The sequence below is a fragment of the Populus euphratica genome, unplaced genomic scaffold (assembly GCF_000495115.2).
Source record: "Populus euphratica unplaced genomic scaffold, PopEup_1.0 scaffold46.1, whole genome shotgun sequence".
NCBI lineage: Eukaryota > Viridiplantae > Streptophyta > Magnoliopsida > Malpighiales > Salicaceae > Populus > Populus euphratica.
In genome coordinates, this window is record NW_011499852.1 from 820806 (window position 1) to 843646 (window position 22841).

The 22841-nt window shown below is 33.8% G+C and overlaps 4 protein-coding genes across 5 annotated transcripts in view; 2 read left to right on the forward strand and 2 right to left on the reverse strand.

Moving 5' to 3' along the window:
• Nucleotides 1-2234: 2234 nt before the first annotated feature.
• Nucleotides 2235-5734, forward strand: LOC105121758 (serine carboxypeptidase-like 51). The gene is made up of 13 exons (XM_011020539.1): nucleotides 2235-2468; nucleotides 2596-2690; nucleotides 2816-2923; nucleotides 3037-3277; nucleotides 3361-3404; nucleotides 3507-3574; nucleotides 3671-3776; nucleotides 3839-4059; nucleotides 4186-4255; nucleotides 4364-4414; nucleotides 4921-4973; nucleotides 5075-5210; nucleotides 5290-5734. The coding sequence occupies exons 1-13, from the start codon at nucleotides 2336-2338 to the stop codon at nucleotides 5359-5361; spliced, it is 1398 nt and encodes a 465-aa protein (XP_011018841.1). The 5' UTR covers nucleotides 2235-2335; the 3' UTR covers nucleotides 5362-5734.
• A 3700-nt stretch (nucleotides 5735-9434) lies between these two features.
• VPS37-1 (Modifier of rudimentary (Mod(r)) protein) lies at nucleotides 9435-12371 on the forward strand. The gene is made up of 7 exons (XM_011020540.1): nucleotides 9435-9591; nucleotides 9679-9906; nucleotides 10412-10499; nucleotides 11502-11541; nucleotides 11632-11678; nucleotides 11771-11891; nucleotides 12000-12371. Exons 1-7 carry the CDS (start codon nucleotides 9578-9580, stop codon nucleotides 12161-12163), a joined length of 702 nt encoding a protein of 233 aa, XP_011018842.1. The 5' UTR covers nucleotides 9435-9577; the 3' UTR covers nucleotides 12164-12371.
• Nucleotides 12372-14744: 2373 nt separating this feature from the next.
• On the reverse strand, nucleotides 14745-16205 carry LOC105121760 (Pollen Ole e 1 allergen and extensin family protein). 2 transcript variants are annotated; one of them, XM_011020542.1, is made up of 3 exons: nucleotides 15539-16205; nucleotides 14975-15358; nucleotides 14745-14870 (listed from the first exon to the last, which is right to left on the reverse strand). In XM_011020542.1, exons 1-2 carry the CDS (start codon nucleotides 15786-15788, stop codon nucleotides 15009-15011), a joined length of 600 nt encoding a protein of 199 aa, XP_011018844.1. In that variant the 5' UTR covers nucleotides 15789-16205; the 3' UTR covers nucleotides 14745-14870; nucleotides 14975-15008. The 2 variants fall into 2 exon arrangements, with proteins under 2 accessions (XP_011018844.1, XP_011018843.1); XM_011020541.1 differs by having other exon boundaries at nucleotides 14839-15358.
• A 902-nt stretch (nucleotides 16206-17107) lies between these two features.
• Nucleotides 17108-22841, reverse strand: part of LOS4 (P-loop containing nucleoside triphosphate hydrolases superfamily protein) — a 6167-nt gene continuing 433 nt past the window's right edge. The window contains exons 2-8 of the mRNA XM_011020543.1: nucleotides 21972-22265; nucleotides 21364-21591; nucleotides 18896-18961; nucleotides 18096-18497; nucleotides 17890-18001; nucleotides 17662-17747; nucleotides 17108-17406 (exon numbers count right to left, since the gene is read on the reverse strand). Of these exons, the coding sequence (XP_011018845.1) occupies nucleotides 17344-17406; nucleotides 17662-17747; nucleotides 17890-18001; nucleotides 18096-18497; nucleotides 18896-18961; nucleotides 21364-21591; nucleotides 21972-22265 (1251 nt within the window). The 3' untranslated portion in view covers nucleotides 17108-17343. The remainder of the gene's footprint in view (nucleotides 17407-17661; nucleotides 17748-17889; nucleotides 18002-18095; nucleotides 18498-18895; nucleotides 18962-21363; nucleotides 21592-21971; nucleotides 22266-22841) is intronic.

Here is a 22841-nt window from a genome sequence, read left to right on the forward strand (position 1 = left end):
TTTCATTTATGTGATAGGCCTGCTTTTAAAATGAACATTTACCACAAATTAAAGTTATCTTATATTATTAGATATATTATTATAAAACATGCTTTGGTTAAGGAGTTATTGATACTTCAAGTGCAAAATGATGATATAAAACCATGATAAAAATGCACTTTTAAGTACTAATCAACAAACATGTATATAGAGAGTTGAACCTGGGTACTAGAAAAAGGGAACAAGTCCTTCCCATGACCACTGGGCCATTTTTAGCCCTTTTAAGATTATGATAGGATGCCATATATCATTCATTTATTGGTGAAGGATGAGGGTGACTCGTATATAAAACTTTCATTCACTTTAAATGCGTTTTAATTCTTCTTCTTCTTTTTTTTTCTTTTAAAGATTCAAAATAACATCTAGAAAAGGAAAAAAGGAATTATGCTTTAAGGAGGATCATTTATTAGGATTGACTCACAACCTAGAATTAAAACTTCACCTTTCCTCTCTAGAATGAGGGAATATATAAGTCCTGAAGAGGTTTCAAGCCTCAAATAGAAATAACGTGTGTTAAAGACTCTTATTAATAATGATTAGAGCGTGATAACTCTATATACCAAATGGATGATGCCAATCTCCAACAACTAGGAGATTATGTGGTCTTGTTATTAGAACCATGTTTTAGAGATCACTAATAAACACAATGGGGGTAAATTTTTAATTATAACCCTATTTGATTGTATGAATTTAGATACTCATTTTATTTATAAGGTTTTGTAGAGAAAGTATTCAAATATTACATTCTAAGTCTAGCTTAATTTCACCCTACCAAGTTAACCATTCTATCTGCATTCAACAAGTTCCTTGAAATGTTGGATAAGGAGCCCATAATCAAGATTTTTAGGCAATGCTACATCTTAATTAGTAACATTAAAAAGGGTCTTCCTCCCTTTAGTTCTTTAATTTTGTCAACGGGCCAAAAAGCAATATAAGGAAAACTTTCAAAGGAAAATCATCTCATTCAAAGAATTGAAAAAAACAATGAGTGGTTGTAAGTTACCATGAGATGACAAAGCTATAAAATAGGTATAATATCACACGAGAATGTATCAATTATTGGAGAGCACCTCTTTCTGGATATGAATGATAGGCCCTGTTTTAACATTGAGGGAAAAAAAAATGTACCCTAGGCTCAATTCACTACACATTCAAAATTTAATATTTTTTTACATATTTATTATACTTTTCCTCTCTAAAGATATTGATTTAACCATCTAAGGATCCTTCAATTCATCCAAAGTGAATTGAATTGTTTTACAGGTGATAAGATTCTTACATCAAGCTATCACTTTTCTTTGCCATGAAGAATAGATTTAATTACATGAATACTTGATTAAGCACATTATTTAACTACCAAAAAAATTATTCATAACCATTCTGGATTTTAGAAAATTATCAAATTTAAAAAAACCTATTTTTGAGGGGTAGAAATCATAAAAAAAAATTTAGGTTGGTAAAATAAAATAAAAAGACAAAGAAAGAAGATTATAAGAGCAAATTGGCACATCTTATCATCCCTGTCCGGTGAAGTTGTGATCGAAAAAATAGATAAAAGATTCTATTTGCGGCTAAGTTTACACCGGAGCTTCATCAAATTTAGAAACTTTTTTGCCAGATTTCCTCTCATTTTATAGAATCCAGTCCAGGACACAAATACATATTGATTATACACCAACGTACAGAAACATGCTACAAGCTTCAAAACAGGAAATTCTTCTCTTCTCTTCCAAACTTATAATATGGTATCATAAATTTTTAGTAATTAGAAGACACTGATAGGTTCACATGATGATTACTTGAAAGAGAAGCGTAATCCACCTGATATAAACTACTGTATCCAGATTTCTAGGATTGCCTTCCCTGATTGCAATGTTATGAGAGAACAAAAAATATTAATAATTGGATATTGATTTAATGATATTACTTCAAGGACACCTTACTTACTATGAAGGCGAAGACGAATCCTTGCTTTGGATCATGATGGTCACGAATAACATTTCAGCGTTGACTATGTCCAGAGTTTTTTCCTTTTTACATTTTAATTTTTAATGTAAGGTTTTACAATGTTCTAACCTTTGTTTTTACTTTAAGCGTTGACTACAAATTGTTTTTTCCTTGAGATTTCCATCTACATTATTAATTTCAAGCTTTGTATCATCGTTTTCTTTAACAATTATAGGCAGGGACAACGAGGAGAAGGGTTTTATGCGATGTTTCCAATTAGCTATACTAGTATATATAGATTAATAAGGCCGACCTCGAATTAATCAACTCACATAATAGGTTAATTTCCATGGGGAAACACTACCTTGTTTTCCTTTGCCTTCTACGAATATTTTGCTTTCCTTTGCCTCGCAGTTATCTGGCCTTGGCTGCAGGAACTGATGATGGGTCTGAGCAATGGGGATATGTTGAAGTTCGACCCAGTACGTATATTTATATATAATTTCTTAGATTTTTTTTTTCCCTTCATTTTTACTATATATTTTGGTCTGGTCTTCCTGTCGTCAACAACAGTAGTTTTCCTATTCTCACTACGTGCAATTAATGCAGAGGCTCATCTATTTTGGTGGCATTACAGAAGTCCTCAGAGGGTTGAAGATCCAACAAAACCATGGCCAATAATTTTATGGCTCCAAGGAGGACCAGTGAGTTTGAATTTTAAACAACTTGAATCTAAACGATTCATCTTTATTGTGAACTCTATAATATTTCTTATATTATTAGATGTGAGTTAGATTATTGTAATTTTGATACATTGTATTGAAATCAGGGGGGCTCTGGTGTTGCATTTGGAAATTTTCTAGAAATAGGACCGCTGGACGGCAATTTGAACCCCCGCAATTCGACTTGGCTCCTGAAAGCAGATCTTTTATTTGTGGTGCTTTTTTTTTTTCTTTGTTGGTGCTTCGCTCTTGTCGATGTTTTTTTTTCCCTCCCCTCTATGGCTTATATGGCAAAAAGTGAGTGATTTCGTTGGTTCATGGGATTTAGGATAGCCCGGTGGCAACAGGATTTAGTTACGTGGAGGACGAGGCACTGGTGGTTAGGAGTGATGAAGAGGCAGCAGCTGATTTAACTGCTTTGTTGAAAGAGCTCTTTAATGGAAACGAAACTCTCCAAAAAAGTCCTTTATACATTTTTGCTGAGTCATATGGAGGCAAATTTGCTGCCACACTCGGGGTTTCAGCTCTCAAAGCCATTGAAGCAGGGGAATTGAAGCTTCGGCTTGGGGGTACAAGTACACAATATTTTAATTTCTTGCTGTATGATTATAAGTGTCTCAGTTAGAGAAAATGTTCCTACTTTAATTTTCAGGAGTTGCTTTGGGAGATAGCTGGATTTCTCCTGAAGATTTCGTGGTAAGTAAATACCACGTATTGGCATGCAAATCAAAGCCACTTCCTTTCAGCTCGATGGGCAGGTCACTCTTGAGACTTTTTTTTAACTGGATAATGATGCAGTTTACATGGGGTCCTCTTCTCAAAGATCTATCAAGAATGAACAGCAATGGCTTAAACAGCTCAAACAGGTCCTCATCAAAGCTATACTACCTGCGACTCTTTTTTTTTTTTTTTTTGTCGTGAATAACTGAGGTGATTTAACAAAAACTAGTCTGAAAAAATAGTTTAGCTGTAAAGATTCAGCAGCAGCTAGCTGAAGGAAAATATGAAGATGCGACATCAACATGGAGGGAACTAGAGGATGTTGTCTCTTCCAACAGTAACAACGTGGTATGCCTTCAATTAGTATATAAGCATCTGTCAGCCTCAATGCACACATGAAATTGTTTCAGGATTTCTACAACTTCCTGTTGGATTATGTAAATGATCCTGTGATCGGGAGCACAACCCAAGAATCAAAAGGATTTGTGGCTGCTGACAGATATTCGAGATATCTGACCACTAAAATATATCCATCACCAGGGAGCACTGGAGTGAGGAGTACAGCAAACCTTTATAACCTAATGAACGGGCCAATAAGACAGAAACTAAAGATTATTCCTGAGAATGTGACGTAAGTAAAACTAGGTAGTCTTCATGACTTAAATGTTTTGAGTTGTTTCATTGAATATTGTTATTTAGCAGGATTTACTCCATTAATTTGATGGACTCTACTAATTAATCCACTAATCTTCAACAGATGGGATGGACAAGGTGGATTGGTTTTCCAGGCCTTGGTTGGTGATTTCATGAAGCCCAGAATCCAAGAGGTAAAATCTGCATTAACTTTCTTCTTTTTGTTCGATTTATCGAGTGGAAGAAAGCAGCAAACCCCGTTAAGCTCATCTTAAATGTTAGAACTTGCTATTATTTTCCAGGTTGACGAGCTCTTAGCCAAAGGAATAAACGTGACTATATACAATGGACAGGTATGACAACAGCTTCAGGCTGTACCAAATCACCAGATATATCTGGACAAACTTTTTTTTTTTTTTTTGCCTTTAACAATATTCCCATGCTGTTCCCTCCCACATGAAAGATGCACAGAGCTAGAATCATTTTTTTTTAATACTTTTCGGCTAAATATAAAACGAATTATATGTATAATGTGTGTGTGTGTGTGTGTGTAAGCATTTGGCTTTGCAACTTGAGCAAAACTCTCTTCAGTTAAAAAAAAGAAAAACAAAGCTGATATTTGGGATTCAAATCTGTCCAAAAATACTCGAAAAGGCCAGAAAATATCTGTAAAATTTATCTTATATTGTTAATTACTTGATCCTTCATGGAAACTCACCATGAAACCTAGATAGGAGGCCTTTTTTTTTTTTCGATCTCTTTAGGATTACAATATAAAAATTATGTTTTTAGATAGACAAATCCCTAACAAAATGGTATTAAACCGTAACAATTAGATTGATTTTTCATGAATACACAGGTTGATCTCATATGCTCAACCAAAGGAGCAGAAGCGTGGGTTAACAAACTCAAGTACCTCTATCTCAAACCCTCATCTTAACTAATTGAATCAAGTTAAACCTTACAAGCTTGAAAAGTAAACCTCTTCCTTCTTACAATATTGAGTATTTCAGGTGGGATGGTTTGCAGAATTTCTTAAGTCTAGATCGTTCTCCTTTATATTGCGAAAGTGATACCACCACCACAAAGGGATTTACAAGTTCGTACAAGAACTTGTTTTTCTATTGGATCCTTGGAGCTGGCCACTTCGTAAGCACCTCCTTCACATGACCAACACTTGCATGTTCTTTTACCAAATAATATTCATTGATCTCATAAATGCATGCAGGTTCCAGTCGAACAGCCTTGTGTTTCTCTGCAGATGGTGGGGAATGTTACTAAATCACCAAATAACTTTTAGTGGTTTATAATGGCAAGACAAATTGTCCACCAATGTTAGAGAAATCTATTGATTCTCCCATCAAAAACAAAAAAGGCCAATATTGAGCTTTGAAATGGTTACGAAGAAATATGAGTTCTGCCTTTTTCATTGGAGGTGTCCTGGATAATAGCTTAAGGTTCGATATGTTATTGTCTTTTCCTGTTTTCAGGTTGTAGTTGCTCTCTTTTTTTGCTGTTAACCCGTAGCTGTGCTATTGTTCTTGCTTTCACCAATGGCTTCCTTGTAGCCTCTTGGTGGTTATTTATTGGATTCCTAGCTTATAAAATAAACATATATGGAAAAGGTTTTGAAATTACTTTCTATGGGGTAAATCTCACAGCTTAATTGCTGATTTCAATTCTTGAATGGAGTCTATACTAAATTATGCTATGAATGAAATGCCATTATCGCTAATACTCAAGACAATAAGCACACCAGGATGAGTTTGGAATCGCTACAGCTCCTATACAAATGATCTTTTCAAGAGAAGCAGCTGCAAACTGAATTAATTATTCAATGAGAATTAATCTCCCCGGACGTCTATCTTTGCTGAATCTTGGTCATGCAACAAGAGGAACCTCTTTTACTCTGCTTCCTGCGAATCCAACTATGCATGAACAAGATTTGGCCCAACGAATTGAATAGAGACCTTTAGATGATGGTAATAATTCTGGGAAAAGAAAGACAAAAAACTATTTCCGGTTCAAGGAAAGAAAATAGAAGGAACTCTAATTTATTAAGATAATTAACATGCTAATTAAAACTATTAAATAAAAAATTCAATAGCAAATAACAGTTGCTTGATATACTTTGTTGATGGAACACACAGCTTTGGTAACTCCAAAGCTCTTATAGCTCTTGTTAGAACCGTTGATTTTTATCCGGAGGCTAAGCACAACAAATTTAATGTTATTTAGCAGTTTATCTACGTTCATGGAGCAATCAATATTATTGGATAGAAGAAACACTACAATTTACAACGGTAAAGAAGGAGAAACTTCATACCCACTCTCTTGTAATTACCTCACCTCTCTCTCCCTACCATTCACTTTTTACCAACCACAAAGGCAATAGCCTCTCTCTTTCTCTCTTGTGTTTGACTCGCATTTGCAGCTTTCATTTGCTCTCTCAGTTGGTGCCAAATTATAGGCAAAACTTAGCCAAATAACTCAAGCATACTTTCAATATACGAGCTAAAATTTGTGGTTTTGTGTCATAATTGCACCTCTCTCACATGCCATTGTCTCCACCTAACAAGTGAAAGTTACAGCCCCTTTTTCAACATTGATGGTCCATATTTTTTTCATAGCATGAAAAGGAAGCAGCAACCAACCTGAAAAATTTAACTCAAAAAATCTTAGGAATCTAAGAAACGACTAACTTGATTATAGGGTTGTCGTGATAAGAGTAGGATTAGAGTGACTGTTGTCTCTTGGGGATGCAATAGCTGACCTTTGCTTCCCATTCCCGAATATGACAACCTCAATTTCTTGTTCAGTCCCCCTCTCTTGAAGAACTTTTGCAAAATAATGAACTTGTTGAACTGAATTTCCTCTGTTGAAAGACAAGAAACCACACAAGATAAGGAATTTGCTCGCATTATCACATTGTTGATTTCAATCTTGTCAGCTCTTGCTACCCTCATGACTTCTTCAGCTGATAATCTACTGCCAGGAACCAAGTTCAAGGCTTCAAGTGTAGTAAAGCTCGGCTATTCTTATTTTTCTTCAGTCCAACTCTTCAACTTGTCCCTTAGCTTTTTTTCTCTTAAAGGTATTTAATGGCTTCCAATTTGTTGTTTTTTTAATAAAAAATTGCATCATTTCTTTAGAACCAATAAAAAAGATGATTCACATTCGAAATTTGGGAACTAGTTTACTTTCTTTCGAAGTATATTATATTTGTATTACAGAGGTAAATGAGTGGAAGTGGATAGTTTCTTCTAGTCACCATTAACAAGACAATTGATTCCAGCTCTCTCTCTACCTTGTGAATTGTTTTTTATGGGGAATGGTCTGACAAGAAAATTTCTTAAAAGTTATCGGATTAGCCTGCAGTGACATCATGCAAGGATATTCTATGAATTACTTGAAAACAAAATACTTCTTTAGCTTATACAAGTTGTCTTCATTAGTCCAATAATAATCCTAATTAAATAGAATGGAACCATAATGCTCATAAAAAGTTAAAAATGTGAAATTACCTCAAAGCACCAGCGACAGCTAGTATATAGCTTTAGAAGAATAGAAAAATGAAAAAGTCAATTCAATTTAATAGGTATTTCAAATACTATAATTAGATTCAATTATGCGTTTTAATATTTTATTTCAAATATAAAAATTATTAATTGAATTCAAACTAAATACAAAATTGAATTCAATTTCATAAGTTATTTAGTCTCAAATAATCTATTCAACCAAATACCTTTCTATACCATTTATAAAGAGTGTTTATACTTGTTATTAAAATTTATTGCATTCCACCTTTGAGCTTTATAGATATACTTATATGAAATGATCAACTAAACCTTTTTCCAAGACTTGCAACATTCCCTCCAACTTATTCTGAGTATGATAGTTATTGAAGTATCACAATGCTACTAAAACCTACAACTCTTGTGTATGTTTGGATATGAAGTAACTTGTATTTTTTAGGTAAAAACTATTTTTTTTTTAATTTTTAAAGATGTGGTTTATAGTTAAAAGATCTTATATTTATGAAAAAAATCACACCACCTACGAGCCAAACATACATTAAGAGTCTTCTTATTCAAAAATCATATTTGTTTTTTATTCTACTCCGTAACCCATATTTTACTAGTTCTTCAAATTGCAAAATTTTAACTAAATTGCAATACATTAATGTTGATCGGCAAACTTTATGATAAATTCAACCAAATTCTCAAAATTTAACATTAAAGCAAACTTAACCAAAAATTAAACATAATTCATAATATATTATCAATTGATATTTTCATGCTCAATTGTATTAATTCAAACACAAATTTATAGCAAATTAATATAATTCAAAAAAAATATTAAATTCATCAACTTATCAACAATTCAATGAAACATGTAATTTGTTATAATTTAACCGCATTTATTCTTTATTGCATGAACGTATATGCATATTTAACTATATTATTTATTGATTCCAACAACATACACAAAATCACTAATTTGGCAACTGAATCTAAATTAAATGTAACACGTAAATAATTGAAATAATTAATTCAATTTATTTTTATGTTCAACTATATCAAATAAACTCTAATTGATTGTATTCTTAACTAATTTATCATTGAATCAACAAAACATAAATTCATCATAAATCCTAAATTCAACTTAAATAATCATTTGATTCCAACCAAACCAAATACAAATTAATCACAATATAATATATTTACCTTGCTTATAGGACTAAGAGCTAGAATGGTGGTGATAGCGGCAATAACAAGGTGAACAGTGAATTTTCAACCCAAAAAGATCAAAGGTTGTTTAGAGATTAAAATGAGTTTAATTTTTTTTTAAGGGTAAAATTTAAGTGATTAATGAGTTTTTAAAAGAAAAGCGAAGGCATTGATGATTTTTTTTGTGAGAGAGAGATAACATCTTTATGTTTTGTTAGTGTTTGATTTATTTAAATTTTAATTGAGATTTTACTTATGAAGCATGATATTTTAAGTTATCATGTTCTAAAAGTATACTATTTAAGGAGTGTTTGAGATTATATTGGTGGTTGTTTTTAAAAGTATTTTTTGTTTAAAAATACATCAAAATAATATTTATTTATTTTTAAAAAATTATTTTTAATATTATTATATTAAAAAATTTAAAAATATTAACAAAAATTAATTTAAAATAATAAAAACTTATTTAAAAAAAAATTAAATACAAAATCAAACAAAGAGTTTTAAATCAAACAAAGAGTTTTAATAGATGCTTTAGATATCGTGTTTTCTATCATTTTACCCTTTTTTTTTTCTTTTTCAAACAAAGTAACTCTCCACATTTTTAAGTTTACGGTAATAATTAAAAAAAAAACAAACCGTTGCCAAAATCTAAGGATCACCTGTTTTTTTTTATCTTCTTGTAACCCGAGACAGAGAGTTTAAAGACTTTAAGTTCTTTAAACCTTAATTGACTAATTAATCAGACGATCCAGATCTCTATTTTCACTCTCTCTTAAAGAAGCTATGTTCAAGTTCTGGTATCTATCTATCTATCTGTTGATTAACCTGAATTTCTAGGGATTTTATTTGAATTAATTTTTTTTATTATTATTATTTTCGTACAGGGGTTCTCAGGAACAACAAGGGCAGCCACGTCCAGAAGAGGTTGCTCGAGGTCCAGCACAATCTTGGTACCCTCCATCTATAGTTGGTTCCCCATCTTCCTCGCGGCCTGCAACTCCATCTAGTGCTAGCTCTTCCACTTCCCACAGTTTCCAAAGCCCTGCAGAACGCCCGCTCTCTCCTTCACCTGCTGAAGCTGCTGCCTTTATCACTCTTTTGAAGGACAAAAGGTGACCTACTCTCATGTTTTCTTGTTCAGTATGGAATCAAATTACCGCAAGGTACTGACCTTGTTTTCTACCAGATATGCTCATAAGGTTGACCGTGAATTGGATGTGCTTTAATATATGTTTTTTTTCCGAACTTGATTGCATATATGTTTTACCTAATATCAAGTCAGAAAGGCATTTTTGTTTTCTTATCTGGGCTCTTTGAAGATCAATAAGGGTTTTTGTTCCCATGATTTTTGTTTTGTGCTTTGTGATGTATGTTACTACATTGAGGTGTGGTGCTTTGATAAATGTTGCCTTTGTAGACGACTAGTTTTTTATCTAATCAAAATGAATAAAAATAATAAACAATTTCATTAAACATTTGAAAGAGGAGGATCTTCGTCCGCGTTTTTTGTTCAAATGTTACCTATCAAAATAGATGATTGCCCCTGTAGCTTGGAAAAAATCATGTTACAATGCACATGTTCTAATTACGTCTTTTCTTTGAAAATATGTCTGATAGTATTGATGAATTACGGAAGCTATTATCTGACAAGGATGCATACCATCAATTTTTACTCTCACTTGACCAGGTTAAAATTCAAAATAATGTAAGTTGAGCTCTTTCCTTCCCTTTCCCTTTATCGGCATTTACAATAAAATTTACCTCTTGCTTTTTGTTTGCTGAGTGGTATGGGTTAAACACTCTTGGTCTCAGCTCGTACTGGTAGGATCATAAAAGCCTAGTTACCTGTTGGTATTGCCATCTTAACCCCATCTTGGTGTTTGTGTCTGGAGATCTTATTTTCCAAGGAATTTGCAGTATTAATGATAATTCAAAGCATCATTTTGTCTTTAACTAGGCCTTTGGATTTGAGAATCATCTATCATCATTATCAGTTAGGAGAAGTAGAGTGAAACTTCTAACAATTTCTTTTGTTTGAATACGTGAACAAGGAGATAAGCGGAGGTAAGAAACAAATATTAATGATTTATAATTTCCCTCTTGAATCACATCATATTTCCCTTGAAAAGTATTCCTCATTTGTAATTGACTCTGAATATGTATCTGCACAAGGAACGAACCTCCTCCTATTGGACATTTATCTCAGTTTTCTATATCTTTATGTGATCCAATTTAATCAAGCCGGGTGAACTATGCTTCTTTTCATTTCTCTTCTTGTGTCCTTAGTTTTAGTTTCATCCCCTGCCACTCACTACTCGTTTAGTCAATTATTATTCTTCTGGCAGGGGATGCAAATAGACTTAGCTTTCTTTGCCCTTCTCCAGAATCAAAACTGAAGATGATAATGTGATACAAGGAATAACACTGATGTCTTTTTATAGAATAAACTGCATAGTGTGCAACCTATTACAGATTTAAGAGTGACTTGTGTGTCCATGGTAACAAGTCAGGCACGACATAAACTCAGATGTACATGCACATGCAAACATGCTCTCATACCCAAGCAAGCATGCAGGCATTTGTCAAATAAGAAGAAATCGCCTGACTTACATTTTCTTCATGTGATTGGATACTTTCTCATGCTTTCTGAACCACACCATAACTACAACTAAAATTGCATAAATATTGCATGATGTGTTTCCATCAGATAAGAGATGAGCTTCGCAAGGAAACTCTGCAGCTTGCGAGTAAGTGGCTGGACACATTTTTTGAAATATTTAACGTGGTTTAGCTATAAATGGATAGACTAATGTCAAATTGCTGTTTTTGATATATAGGAGAGAACTTGGAGAAAGAGCCACGCATAATGGAGCTTAGAAACCAAGTGAGGTTTTAATTGTGTGGTCATTTCCTTCCTTGCTTGTAAATCTAATGGATTGAACTCAAAACCATTTTTTTCCTTTGTTGTGTGCTCAGTGCAGGATAATACGGACAACTGAGCTGGCTGCTGCTAAAGAAAAACTAAACGAGCTGGAAAGACAGAAAGAAGAGTTGTTGAGGTCCTGCTCTCCTGCCTCCCTCCTGCAAATGCTACAAGGTACAGCTTAAATTAAAGTTGATCCATTTGAAAGCTCAAAACATTTGGTAAAATAAGACATGAAAGGCGTGCTCTTAGGCATGATCTGACTGTGTTCCTAATCTGCAGAGGCAATGAATAAGACAGAGGAGGAATCTGAAGCCCTCCACAGGCAGTTCCTTGATAAGGAGATAGATCTTGGGGCTTTTGTGCAGAAGTACAAAAAACTCCGTACCACCTATCACAAACGAGCACTTATCCATCTTGCAGCAAAAGCATCTCCAACTGCTTGACCTGTACTTGAATGCATACAACTACAAGAATACTGAGAGCACCTGTTTGCTTGTTTGTGTAGATGATTGATACAACTACAAGAATACCGAAAACACATGTTTGCTTGTTTGTGTAGAAGATTGATAATCTGATGTACTTTTATCATTTTTGTGTGCCTTTCGGTCATTTTATCAATAAATTCGTGTATATCGTATTTGTTATTAATTTGTGGCTCGGTTGTTCTCGCTGCTTTCAATTTTATCAGTTTCAACCAACAATAAAAGGAAACTAACAAAAAGAAAGTTATTTTGGCCATGAAGGTTCTGCGTGCTTCTTCTAGCCTTGGGGCAGGCATTTGTGTTTTCTGCTGAAATACATGGCAATGGTGGAAGCAGAGAAGAAACAAATCCGAAATAAATGAATGAAATTTTTGTCATGGATCATTTATCTTTCTCACGTATAGAAAGAAACGGTTCGAAAAAATGCTGCCCTGCCGGCTACCGCTGTTTTTCTGTTGGAAAACAAAAACCTGCTTAGGATCCTATTATCAATTATTTGCAAAACTTGGTCACTCTGAATATGCTTGTCTTCTGGGAACTTAACTAGGATAGGCTTAATACTTGTGTTTAGCTTGGTTAAAAGTGTAACCGCAGGGTCAAATCCTTGCAGAAACTACATGTGATTAATGGGAATGTATTTTCTCATACACAGTGGTGCTTGTGAATGTGAAACTCGGCTGGAATTTGGTTGCAGAGGATGAAGTAAAATTATATTTCAATGGAAATCTACATGTGGAAAGTGAGATAGGGGTTTTGTTTTTTTGAACATGAAATAGTTTGATTCATGGAGTAGGACTGCATTTTTGCAGCTCTTAAATTCTTCTTCTCGTGTAACTTTGTCATGGAAAACAGAAAAGAGGCTCTAATCAAAGCTCTCTCGCTTGAACTTGTTGCTAACATTATTTTGCCAACTATGATCAATTCATGTGCATACCAACCATGCAGAGAAGAGAATATGTTGGGTGACATTTTTTTTTATATAGAAACAGCATAAAGAGATACACTATTGCCACTAGCTGCATATGAGCACTGCAGCGAATTGTGCCCAGCAACAAATGTTCTGACTGAATAGGATGACTCGGAGAGCTATTTTTTTAATTTCATGGTACAATTATTTATTTAATTGTTGGGATTTATAAGAATCTATTTAATTTAAGAATCTCATTGCTAGTTATAAATCTATTAGCTATGTAAATTTCAATAAAAATCATTTTCCTATAAGGATTTTAATAATATAAATAGAGATGCACAACTTTTTTTATTGAACAAAATTATCAAATTACCAACTTTTCAAAAATTGAGTCTTTTTCTCTATTTTTTTTATAGTTTAGGGTTATAATTTTAGGACTTGAAAACCAAACCCTAATTTTTTTTTCATGATATACACCATATCAATTTCTTTCAAAATAGACTGATTTTATTGATGGACATTGACGATAAAACCTTACAACACAATTAAGAGTGAAGATCATCCAGAACATTATGAGGGTTTAAAAGGCAATATAAAGAACCTTACAACAAAAATTTAATCAATGGTATATTTTATATAAGAATTAACTGAATAGATTGACCAATCATGATAATCATGATAAGGTGTTGTAAATAGAAATCATATAAAACAGAAGAATGTGCTTAGAAGCTTATCTTGAAGCAAACCTAATCCCATATCTATTCCTGAAAATCAAACTAAACAAACTTGTTTACATAGATAGTATTGGTGATGATGAACTTAATAGAGGCTATAGAGCTTTGACAAACTAAGATAAACCATTATAATCTAAGAGACAAATCAATCAACGTGATTGAACGATAATATGAGTAAAAAAATTTCAAAGACGAGGTTGAGTTGTGTGAATCTAAGGAAGATGATGAAAAACGATTTTATGATGATAATGATAAGAGATATATCTATGTGATTAGAAAGATGTTACTAACACCAAAAGTTATTAAGGATTCACAACGAAACAATTTATTTCATATCTGATGTACACTATAAATAAGAGCTTGATTAATTTGATCATAGATTGTGATAGGTGCAAAAATATTATTAACAAACATACTACTAATAGATTAAAAGTACCATTAGAACCACATTAAAGTATAATCTTCTATCTTTTTAATTATCCTAGGAGATTTTTTTTTTTTGGCGGCTTGAATGTTTTCCACGTCGCGATGTGTGCCAGGTTACTATTGTTGCCATGTTATTAAATATCATTGGATCGGTACACATGTATTGTAATTTCTCTTGGGTTGATTGGAGCATCCATACATACCATACCAACGGTGGTCGGAACATTAGATTTGAAGCAAATTCTGTAGCTGTGGGCAACCTTTCTAATTGGACATTGAATGGGTGAGTCTATAATATTCAGGCATGCTAAAATAACACTGTCCAAATATAATTAGATATCTGCATTATATATAGCAATCCCAGTTGGGGCTCCTTTGGATAGTTACTTCAGAGACAACCCAAGTTCAATAGCAAGCCTTCTGCGGTAAAAAATTGTGTGAATTTTATTTTCATAGTAAGAACACACACCAAGATGATTTTGCCTCTCTTTTGTTTAGCTATAGAATCAGTAGAAGATGATCACATTGCAATCAGTTAATGGAAATTTTAATAAAAGGGCATTGACTTGATTATGATTCTCAATCGTTGTGGAAGTTTATAGTAACAGGACCTTGCAAATCTTACGCAAGGAGGATATCTCTATCTTACAAAAATCAAAATGAAAACAAAGCACCAATTACATACGTATACAGAGAAGATAGACAATGAATTCAAAGAGATTAAAATCATAATTAATCAGTAATTGTTTCCTTGGGTGTCATCGTACTGATCAGTAGTATCAGGCTCATCACACATTGGAGACGTGAAGTAAAATGGAGTGAGCATGTATTTAACGGTGTCACGGTACACGGAAGTGGGTCGCCTGAGCTTCACTCCTGATTTCCCACCAGCAAAGTCGGTGAGGATGTTACAACTAGGATCTGGTGATGATACAAGCCTCACTGAGCATTTCTTCTCTTTCAGTTGCTTCCCATTAATGTATTTGCTCACTATCATGTCAAATTCTCCTCTTTCATCTGTCACATCACTATCGTAATGTATTATTCTGCCTCTATCATCAGTGCATGTAAGGCATACTTTACTCCCTGCAATGCAACCAACCATCAATTCATCAAAATTAGAGATTTTATACTGTATGATCTTAAGTGCATGTCATAGTTGTGTTCGTGAAGTAAAAACCTTGCTATGATACATGTAAGATTTGATGGATTCACCAGTAAAAACATCACAGAGGCGACAAGGGGAATACAGAGGGAGAGGGGTACCTTTAATGGGCCTGTCGCCATTAATCCAGTCATAATAACCCTTGGTGCAGTCCTGGCACATTACTTTCCCAGCAACATTTATGACCCCATGAGTTTCCTCCCGTGCCATGGCTAAAGTGGTGCATCCCACCAGAAGAGATGCTGCAATCAGCGTCAAAATTGGAGCTGCCATCTTTCTTTGTTTTCTCTCTCGCTCCTGATAGATTAAAGAGACTAAATCCTTGCTTACAAGAAGGCCATATATGTGCATATATAGTTAGTTATAGGAGGTTCTTGAGAATTTGTTTCGGAATGGAAGTGGACGGGCACTACTCGTTGACGTGCAATCCATTATCTTCTTCTATATTAGTATTTAGCATGCATTCTAGCTTCCTAACCCCAAATTTAAAAAAAAAAAAAAAGGGTTGACAACTTGGCTTCAACCAACATGCAATGGAGTCCCAACAAAATAATTGAAGACAGGCGTCTCCGTCAAACTAATGGGTTGAGCAAGAAAATTAAAATATCATTGCTATTTCACTTGGAGATGGAAGAAAACCAAGCTGCATGTTTCTTCGTAACATTTTGATCGTCGCATAATAGATAAATTTGATTCATTAACAGTTTCTATCCAGAGGAAGTCCCATTGAAGTAAATAGGAAAGAAAATAATTAAATAACCCAGCTGGAATCAAACTAGGCGTTTTTCACTGCCAAATATATATGTATATATATATAAAAGAGAAAAAGATCCCTAACTCTGTTACTTGTGCATGGTGTTCGTCTCTCTCTCGTTATTTTTTTTTTTATTTTTTTTTGGTGGGGAGGCTATCATCAGCTTCTCTGTAAAGGTCGTCGACTTCCGGATGGCTATTGGTTTTCATAATTCAGGACCTTTTAGATCGCAGCAATGCATGTAAGACATGGATTAATTGAGAAGGAGGAGCTTTCTTTTGGGCCTGGCAGATTTGAAAGTGGCTGGAAAAATAAGACGCTGTTTTTTTTAAAAAAATATTATTCATTAACACGGTCTTTCATGCATAGCAATGAAACCTATCCCGACACCGAAGATCAAGGTAAGTAAATCAGAATGATAGCTTTTCAAGTTAAAATGGTATTGTTTTGAACACAAATTAAAAAATCAAACTGATTTGTAATCATATACATGATAAAAAAGTATGATTTCATGCAGGCCCCAAGTATGAAGTTCTATCTTAAATTAGTTAAGAAAATTGGTAAAATTACCTTGTTGATTGTCTTATATGACATGACGGTTTATTCCAAGTCACTACTTGAAGCATACTTTGTGCGACAATTACGAGTTTGCGAAATTGACTAGATAAAATTAGAGTGACACTTGATTTTATGAAGTTTTTAGATACTAGGGATTTTATAATATGATCTTAATCCAAAAATTTATCATAAAAAAGATATTTATGTTAATGTTCTTATTTTAGTTTTGAGAACTATATTTTAATAACTGTATGTTAAGTAGTTTTAATTTCATAAAGTAAGGTTCGGTACTAATGATTATAGTTCTCTAGTTATAGATATGTAGTGGGGGATGATTACCTCTAAAAAACCCAGACCATGAACAAGTATAATCACAAATATGAAATGTATGTAGGCCATTGAAAATGTAATGGTTGTTTACAAAGACGCATGGGAAAAAAAAAACCATCTCAGTAACAAATACCGGGTAAAAGATCAACACACTGAAGTCAAGGCTAACCAACACCCCCGCCGCATGGGATTTCACTTAAAAAGACCTCTCGGTGGATGCTGTGGCTCATTTCGTTTGTAACTCACACAACATACGGCTCATTGTCACAGCAAACCAGCTTCCTTGAGAGCAACCTTGAAGCCCTCTTCGCTGCCCCATGATGGTATCTGCATCAGAGATTAACATAAATTAAGCAATCAAATAATAAAATTCAAATTAATACTTTTACAATAGCTGACAAAAAAAAATTGTGTGATAGATCAATATATACTCTATAGCATCCACCGATATCTAGCAGTTGAACACCATCTTACCACTCGAGCATAAATAAAAAGAGAGCAAATCTAAAAAACTTTCAAACAGAGAATTAATTGGAGAATGAACTATTTTATTAAACCTAAAAAAGCCACTAGGGTTTTTACCTCAGCAACTGGACTATTGAAGTAGCTCTCTATCTTCCTCATGATCATCAAATCATGGTCAGTCATTAAGAAATTAAACACAGCCCCTGCAGGATTACATAAAACCACTCAAAATCAATAATTGCTTCTTTCATAGTTGTAGTATTATAGAACCCCAATCATATTTTTTTTCTAGAGAACCATTATAGAAGTGCATCTGACAGAGAAAAAGGAAGAACCAAAGTTTACCTTTGCGGCCAAAACGCCCAGCCCTACCAATCCTGTGCAAGTAGACCTCATAATGAGGCTCTGATTGATCTTCATACTTCACTGGAAGATCATAATTGATTACCAAATTAACCTGCAACAGGAAGAGGGCAGGATAAGTTTCATAATCAGTACATATTTATCAATGAACACCAGTAAGGAGGATTTTGGGAAAATTAAAGAGGCACCTGTTGTTGGTCAAAACCTCGGGCGAGAACATCAGTTGATATGAGAACTTGAGTCAATCCATCCTTGAATTCTTTGACTATTTTGTCTCGGTCTTCAAGATTAAGTGCGCCATGAATGGTAGTGACTTCATAGCCTAAATCCACAAGGGAAGTGTGCAGCATGCTGGCGCTGCGCTTTGTATTGACAAATATAATGATCTGGCCTATGTTCTCTCCCAACTCAAGAATCCTATCTTTTACTACTCCAATCTTGGCAAGTTCATCAGGAAGTGTCACCTTATACTGCTTCAATGATTCCAATGACAGATCTTCTTTCTTTACAAAAAGTTGGTTGTAATCTTTCACAACCTTTGACACAAAGTTCTTAACGGTCTCATCAAAAGTGGCAGAGAACAGAAGAACCTGGAACCAGATTGGAAATAGAAAGAAGTAAACCACTGGTCTCCAAATTTAGAAATGCAACAAAGTCCTTGATCTGATCCCAACAAACTAATCATTTGATGCATACAAATCTTCTGCACATTATGGATAGCATGCAGGTATGGAATGATCAGTGAAGTTGTTCTTTCATTTTTATTTTTTTTAATCTGTATACATGTTATTCAATAATAACTGTAATTTTTGTTGCTCTTTCTCTCTCGTTGTGTATATTATTGAGCAACTATGTATTTGTATTTTGGTTGTTAGAATTCGAGACATCAACTTTGAAATCTGAGATGATAAAAGGTAAAGAACTTTTGGATCTTATTTCCTCTATCTTCCCCACCCTCAGTAAAAGATATGTAAATTGCATGACAAACCTGGCAATGAGAATTGAATCTTTGAATGTCCTTCATTATCCTCAAGGAATCGTCTTGAAAGCCATCCTGCAAGAATTCATTCTAAATCAATAAACTCTTATGTAAACCAACCAAAGATCAACAACTTATGCACAACCCATCAAAGATTGTCTACTATCACTTTCAGATGAGACTTAGAGTACAGGAAAGACATTAACACCAGTGGGTCTGTAGTCCAGTGGTACTCTTGCAAAAGCAAGAACGTTTAGAGTCTCACTTTGTCAATTTCATTACTGGTATCAACAAAAGAGAAGACATCAACAAAAACCACTAATTGAGCCTGTATTCAAAAAAGTAATTGCACTATTAATTAATTCTAGCCAATGCAGTGACACAGCTAAAGGTACAGGTGATGATGATTGGTGGTAGCAGCATCCGTTTAATCAGAAAATGACATATAAACTAAATCATATAATTAGCATGAAATGTACAAAATTTAATGACATCTCCTCTCTAAATACATCACCAGAGAGGTCAATTTAATGATGTCATGTCTATCTGCTAGTAAACATCATTTAATAGTAAGTTTCTTCAATGAAATGCAACAGTACAACAATATGTTTATTGTTAGCAAATCACACCAAGTTTGAAGGAAAAAATTTATGTGGTAGGGTTAGTTGCAATACGATCCCCATTAATTAATGATATAGAGTGCTGCATGATTAAGAAAGAATATAAGTGTGATGAGATTGAAGTATGCCTCATTTTTTATCTAGTGACACCCAATGTCACAATGTTCTAAAAGGAACAGAATATTTATAAATATACTTTATTTAGCATGTATCAGTCCTTATCCTCAGCTGTGTATGTGATTGAGAGAGTTAGACAGATAAGCATCCCCAAACATTCCAGACAACATAATATAGGAAATAACATCTTCATATTTTGTTTAAAAAAATGCAGAAACAAATGAAATTAGCATGTATGAATCACAACTTGAAACTGGGGCAGAGAGCCTTAATACTACAATATTCTAGCTTAGGGCTTGGGTTCTAGGACACAAGATTTGGAATTCATGACAAGCAACTCGCAGATATTGAAACCAACACTTAGCTATGAAAATCTTGAACCACAGTTCTGCTGTTTTCCTGCTGTATTCTCTCTCCTGCCCCTCAAAGGCCACTTGACCTCAAGATTGAGGTGGGGTATAGCATGGTTAAAAAGCTAGAGTTCTCAAGCCCTAAGATTAAATACCTAAACTGTAGAGAAATTTAGAGGAAATTCTCTGGTGTTTTATTAAAAGTTTTAATAATAATCTTCTTCTCAAAATAAACTAAACACCCCTATTTAAATTAGTCTCAAAATCCTTCATGGAAAAGGATTCCTGATTAAAACAAACTTAATCATCTAGCATTAGGATTCATAAATGGTAAAGTACTAAATAAATTAAAAGTCCTAATCTAAATAGGAAAAAGAATTCAAATACAATTAGATAAATAAAGACAATCTCATGTAGTAACTTCCAAGCTTTATTTGAAGGCCTTCCTGATCTTCAATCATTATTAAACACCTTCAAAATTTTCTGTCAAAATTCCACCTCGATCAAATTAAAAGTCATGCTTGATTTACCAAACATCTTGGCTTCTTATTAAACTCCTCAAAACCTAAAAATCTGAACTATTAATGAAATAATGCCATAAATATTATCATGCCAAGAAAATGGAAGAAATTTCCCCACATCAAAGATTGGTCATGAGCATATCATATGGCCACTCTCCTTGAAAGTTGAATGAAATTGCAATTCAGAGACAAAAGACTGTTGTGCATGTAACCTTAAACTAATGATTTTGTTTCTGCTACACTATCAATTCTCAACTACTTTTCTACATGGAAATTGTGCCTTTATTAATCTCTACTATAATGCATCAACCATCAACTCTTCAACAGCTCTACTTCTGTTCAATACAGACTCATGATTGTATGATAGTAACATTGGACAAGTTGCAGAACTGAAACAGCAGTGGATAGGTAAAACTTGAAAAATCTCTTAAATCAGAACATAAAGCAAGGTGTGCCTATATCAACCTCTACAGTAATGTAACAAGCATCATCTCTTCAACTGCTTACATCTGTTCAATACAGTCTCATCATCAATATGATATTGCCATTTGACAAGAAGTTACAGTACCAAAATGGCAATGGACAGGCAAAACTTAAAAAATTTCCCAAGTCATAACATAAAGCAAATTGCATTAACTAGGATCAAGTAATTGGGAATTTTTTCGGATCCAATACCCCCAACACCAAGGGAAAAAAGGAAGAAAAAAGGAGAGAGAGAGAGCACCAAGTTGAACTGCTAAAGATATGCCAAAAATCACAGCATAGCATAACCTAAGAAACTAAAAGATGCTATGCAGGTAAAGGGTGTCCATTAGTTATATAATATCATAGCAACCATATTAGGAACACGATTCATGTTGTATATGTACCTTGGCCAGCATGTGATCAGCTTCATCAAAAACAAGAACCTTCATATCAGTAACACCCAGTTTCTTCTGTGACATCAATCTCTTTATCGTACCAGGAGTCCCAATCACCACTTGTGCAGATATTGGAAGTTGGGGTCTGGATCTATTATTAGTTCTGCTTTCTATGGGCACCGCACATTCTGAACTTATTCCAGTATACTTTCCCATCTTCCGAAGAACTTCCATATTCTAAAAGGATGAATTTGTTATCATCAAAACTGAAACTAGCACTTTATTTTAACTGTTAAGTTATATTTTTAACGAAGAACTATTAAATCACTTATTACTAGTGTATTAATCTGAGATTTAAAACTCAAAAACTTGTGCGAGCCGGGGTCTAAGGATTTCACATGATGAAGATCCAAGAATGTGCTTGTATCGGGTTTCAAAATAAATGTTAGAAATAAAAATGAACCTGAAGCCATTATGAAAGCAAGTGTTTCTCATACAAAAATTCACCAAAATATTTGAAACTTGATATTCCTCCCTCTTATTTTACTTGATTGACCAAACCAAACATTGAAAAAAATGGTAAAGGGAAAAAAAAGAACTGGAACACAAGAACCAACCTGAATTGATAACTCTCTTGTAGGGCAAATGCAGAGTGCTTGGGGCCTTTGTTGTTTTGGATCAACACGACTCAACATGCCAAGCACAAAACAAGTGGTCTTACCAGAACCATTATGTGCCTGAGCAATCAAATCTTTGTATGGAGGAGTCATGATCATTGGAAGACTAATAGCTTGAATCTTACTAGGCTTCTGGAATTTCATCTCCACATACAAACCCTTGAGGAGCTCCGGGGACAGGTTCAAATCTTCAAATGTGGATGCCGATGTGTATGGTGTATCCCCTGTTGTAACCTACATCAAATCGAACTGCAAAATTAAACCAAAACTAAAAAAAATAACCTTACAATTGGTTGCCAACTTCTAATGTCACAATCAAAACTCAACCAACATTGATTATTGCTTTCCAGCAAAAAACCGTATCATATAAGCCCACTCACTCGTTTGTGAACCAATTACAAAACAAATGAATCAATTTAAACAAAAGCACATAAAAACTTCAAAAATTTAATCATCTGAATTTTTTTATTAAACCCTAATTATCACACAGATGAATCAATTTAATAAAAATCTTAATACCCACCAATTACAAAACAAATGAATCAATTTAAACAAAAGCACATAAAAACTTCAAAAATTTAATCATCTGAATTTTTATATTAAACCCTAATTATTACACAGCACAAAAAGAAGAATAGACAGTTAAGAAAAGCCTAATTTGTTTTATTTAAACCCTAACACTAATTTGTTTTATTTAAACCCTAATCAAACAATGAAACAATAAGAAAGTAAATATTCGATCTCAATTTTCACATTAGCAGATAAAAACTGTCTAGAGAGTTTGGGGGGGGGGGGGGGGGGGGGGGGTTG

Excerpts from the sequence above, each read along its gene's own strand:
- LOC105121758 (XM_011020539.1), top strand. The coding sequence starts at position 2,336 with ATGGGGAAACACTACCTTGTTTTCCTTTGCCTTCTACGAATATTTTGC. Across the intron at positions 3,278-3,360 it reads ATTGAAGCTTCGGCTTGGGG|GAGTTGCTTTGGGAGATAGC; the intron begins GTACAAGTACAC and ends TTTAATTTTCAG. Across the intron at positions 4,060-4,185 it reads ATTATTCCTGAGAATGTGAC|ATGGGATGGACAAGGTGGAT; the intron begins GTAAGTAAAACT and ends AATCTTCAACAG.
- VPS37-1 (XM_011020540.1), top strand. Across the intron at positions 9,907-10,411 it reads ACTCTTTTGAAGGACAAAAG|TATTGATGAATTACGGAAGC; the intron begins GTGACCTACTCT and ends TATGTCTGATAG. Across the intron at positions 11,542-11,631 it reads GGAAACTCTGCAGCTTGCGA|GAGAGAACTTGGAGAAAGAG; the intron begins GTAAGTGGCTGG and ends TTTGATATATAG.
- LOC105121760 (XM_011020542.1), bottom strand. The coding sequence starts at position 15,788 with ATGCACATATATGGCCTTCTTGTAAGCAAGGATTTAGTCTCTTTAATC. Across the intron at positions 15,359-15,538 it reads TGGCGACAGGCCCATTAAAG|GGAGTAAAGTATGCCTTACA; the intron begins GTACCCCTCTCC and ends GTTGCATTGCAG.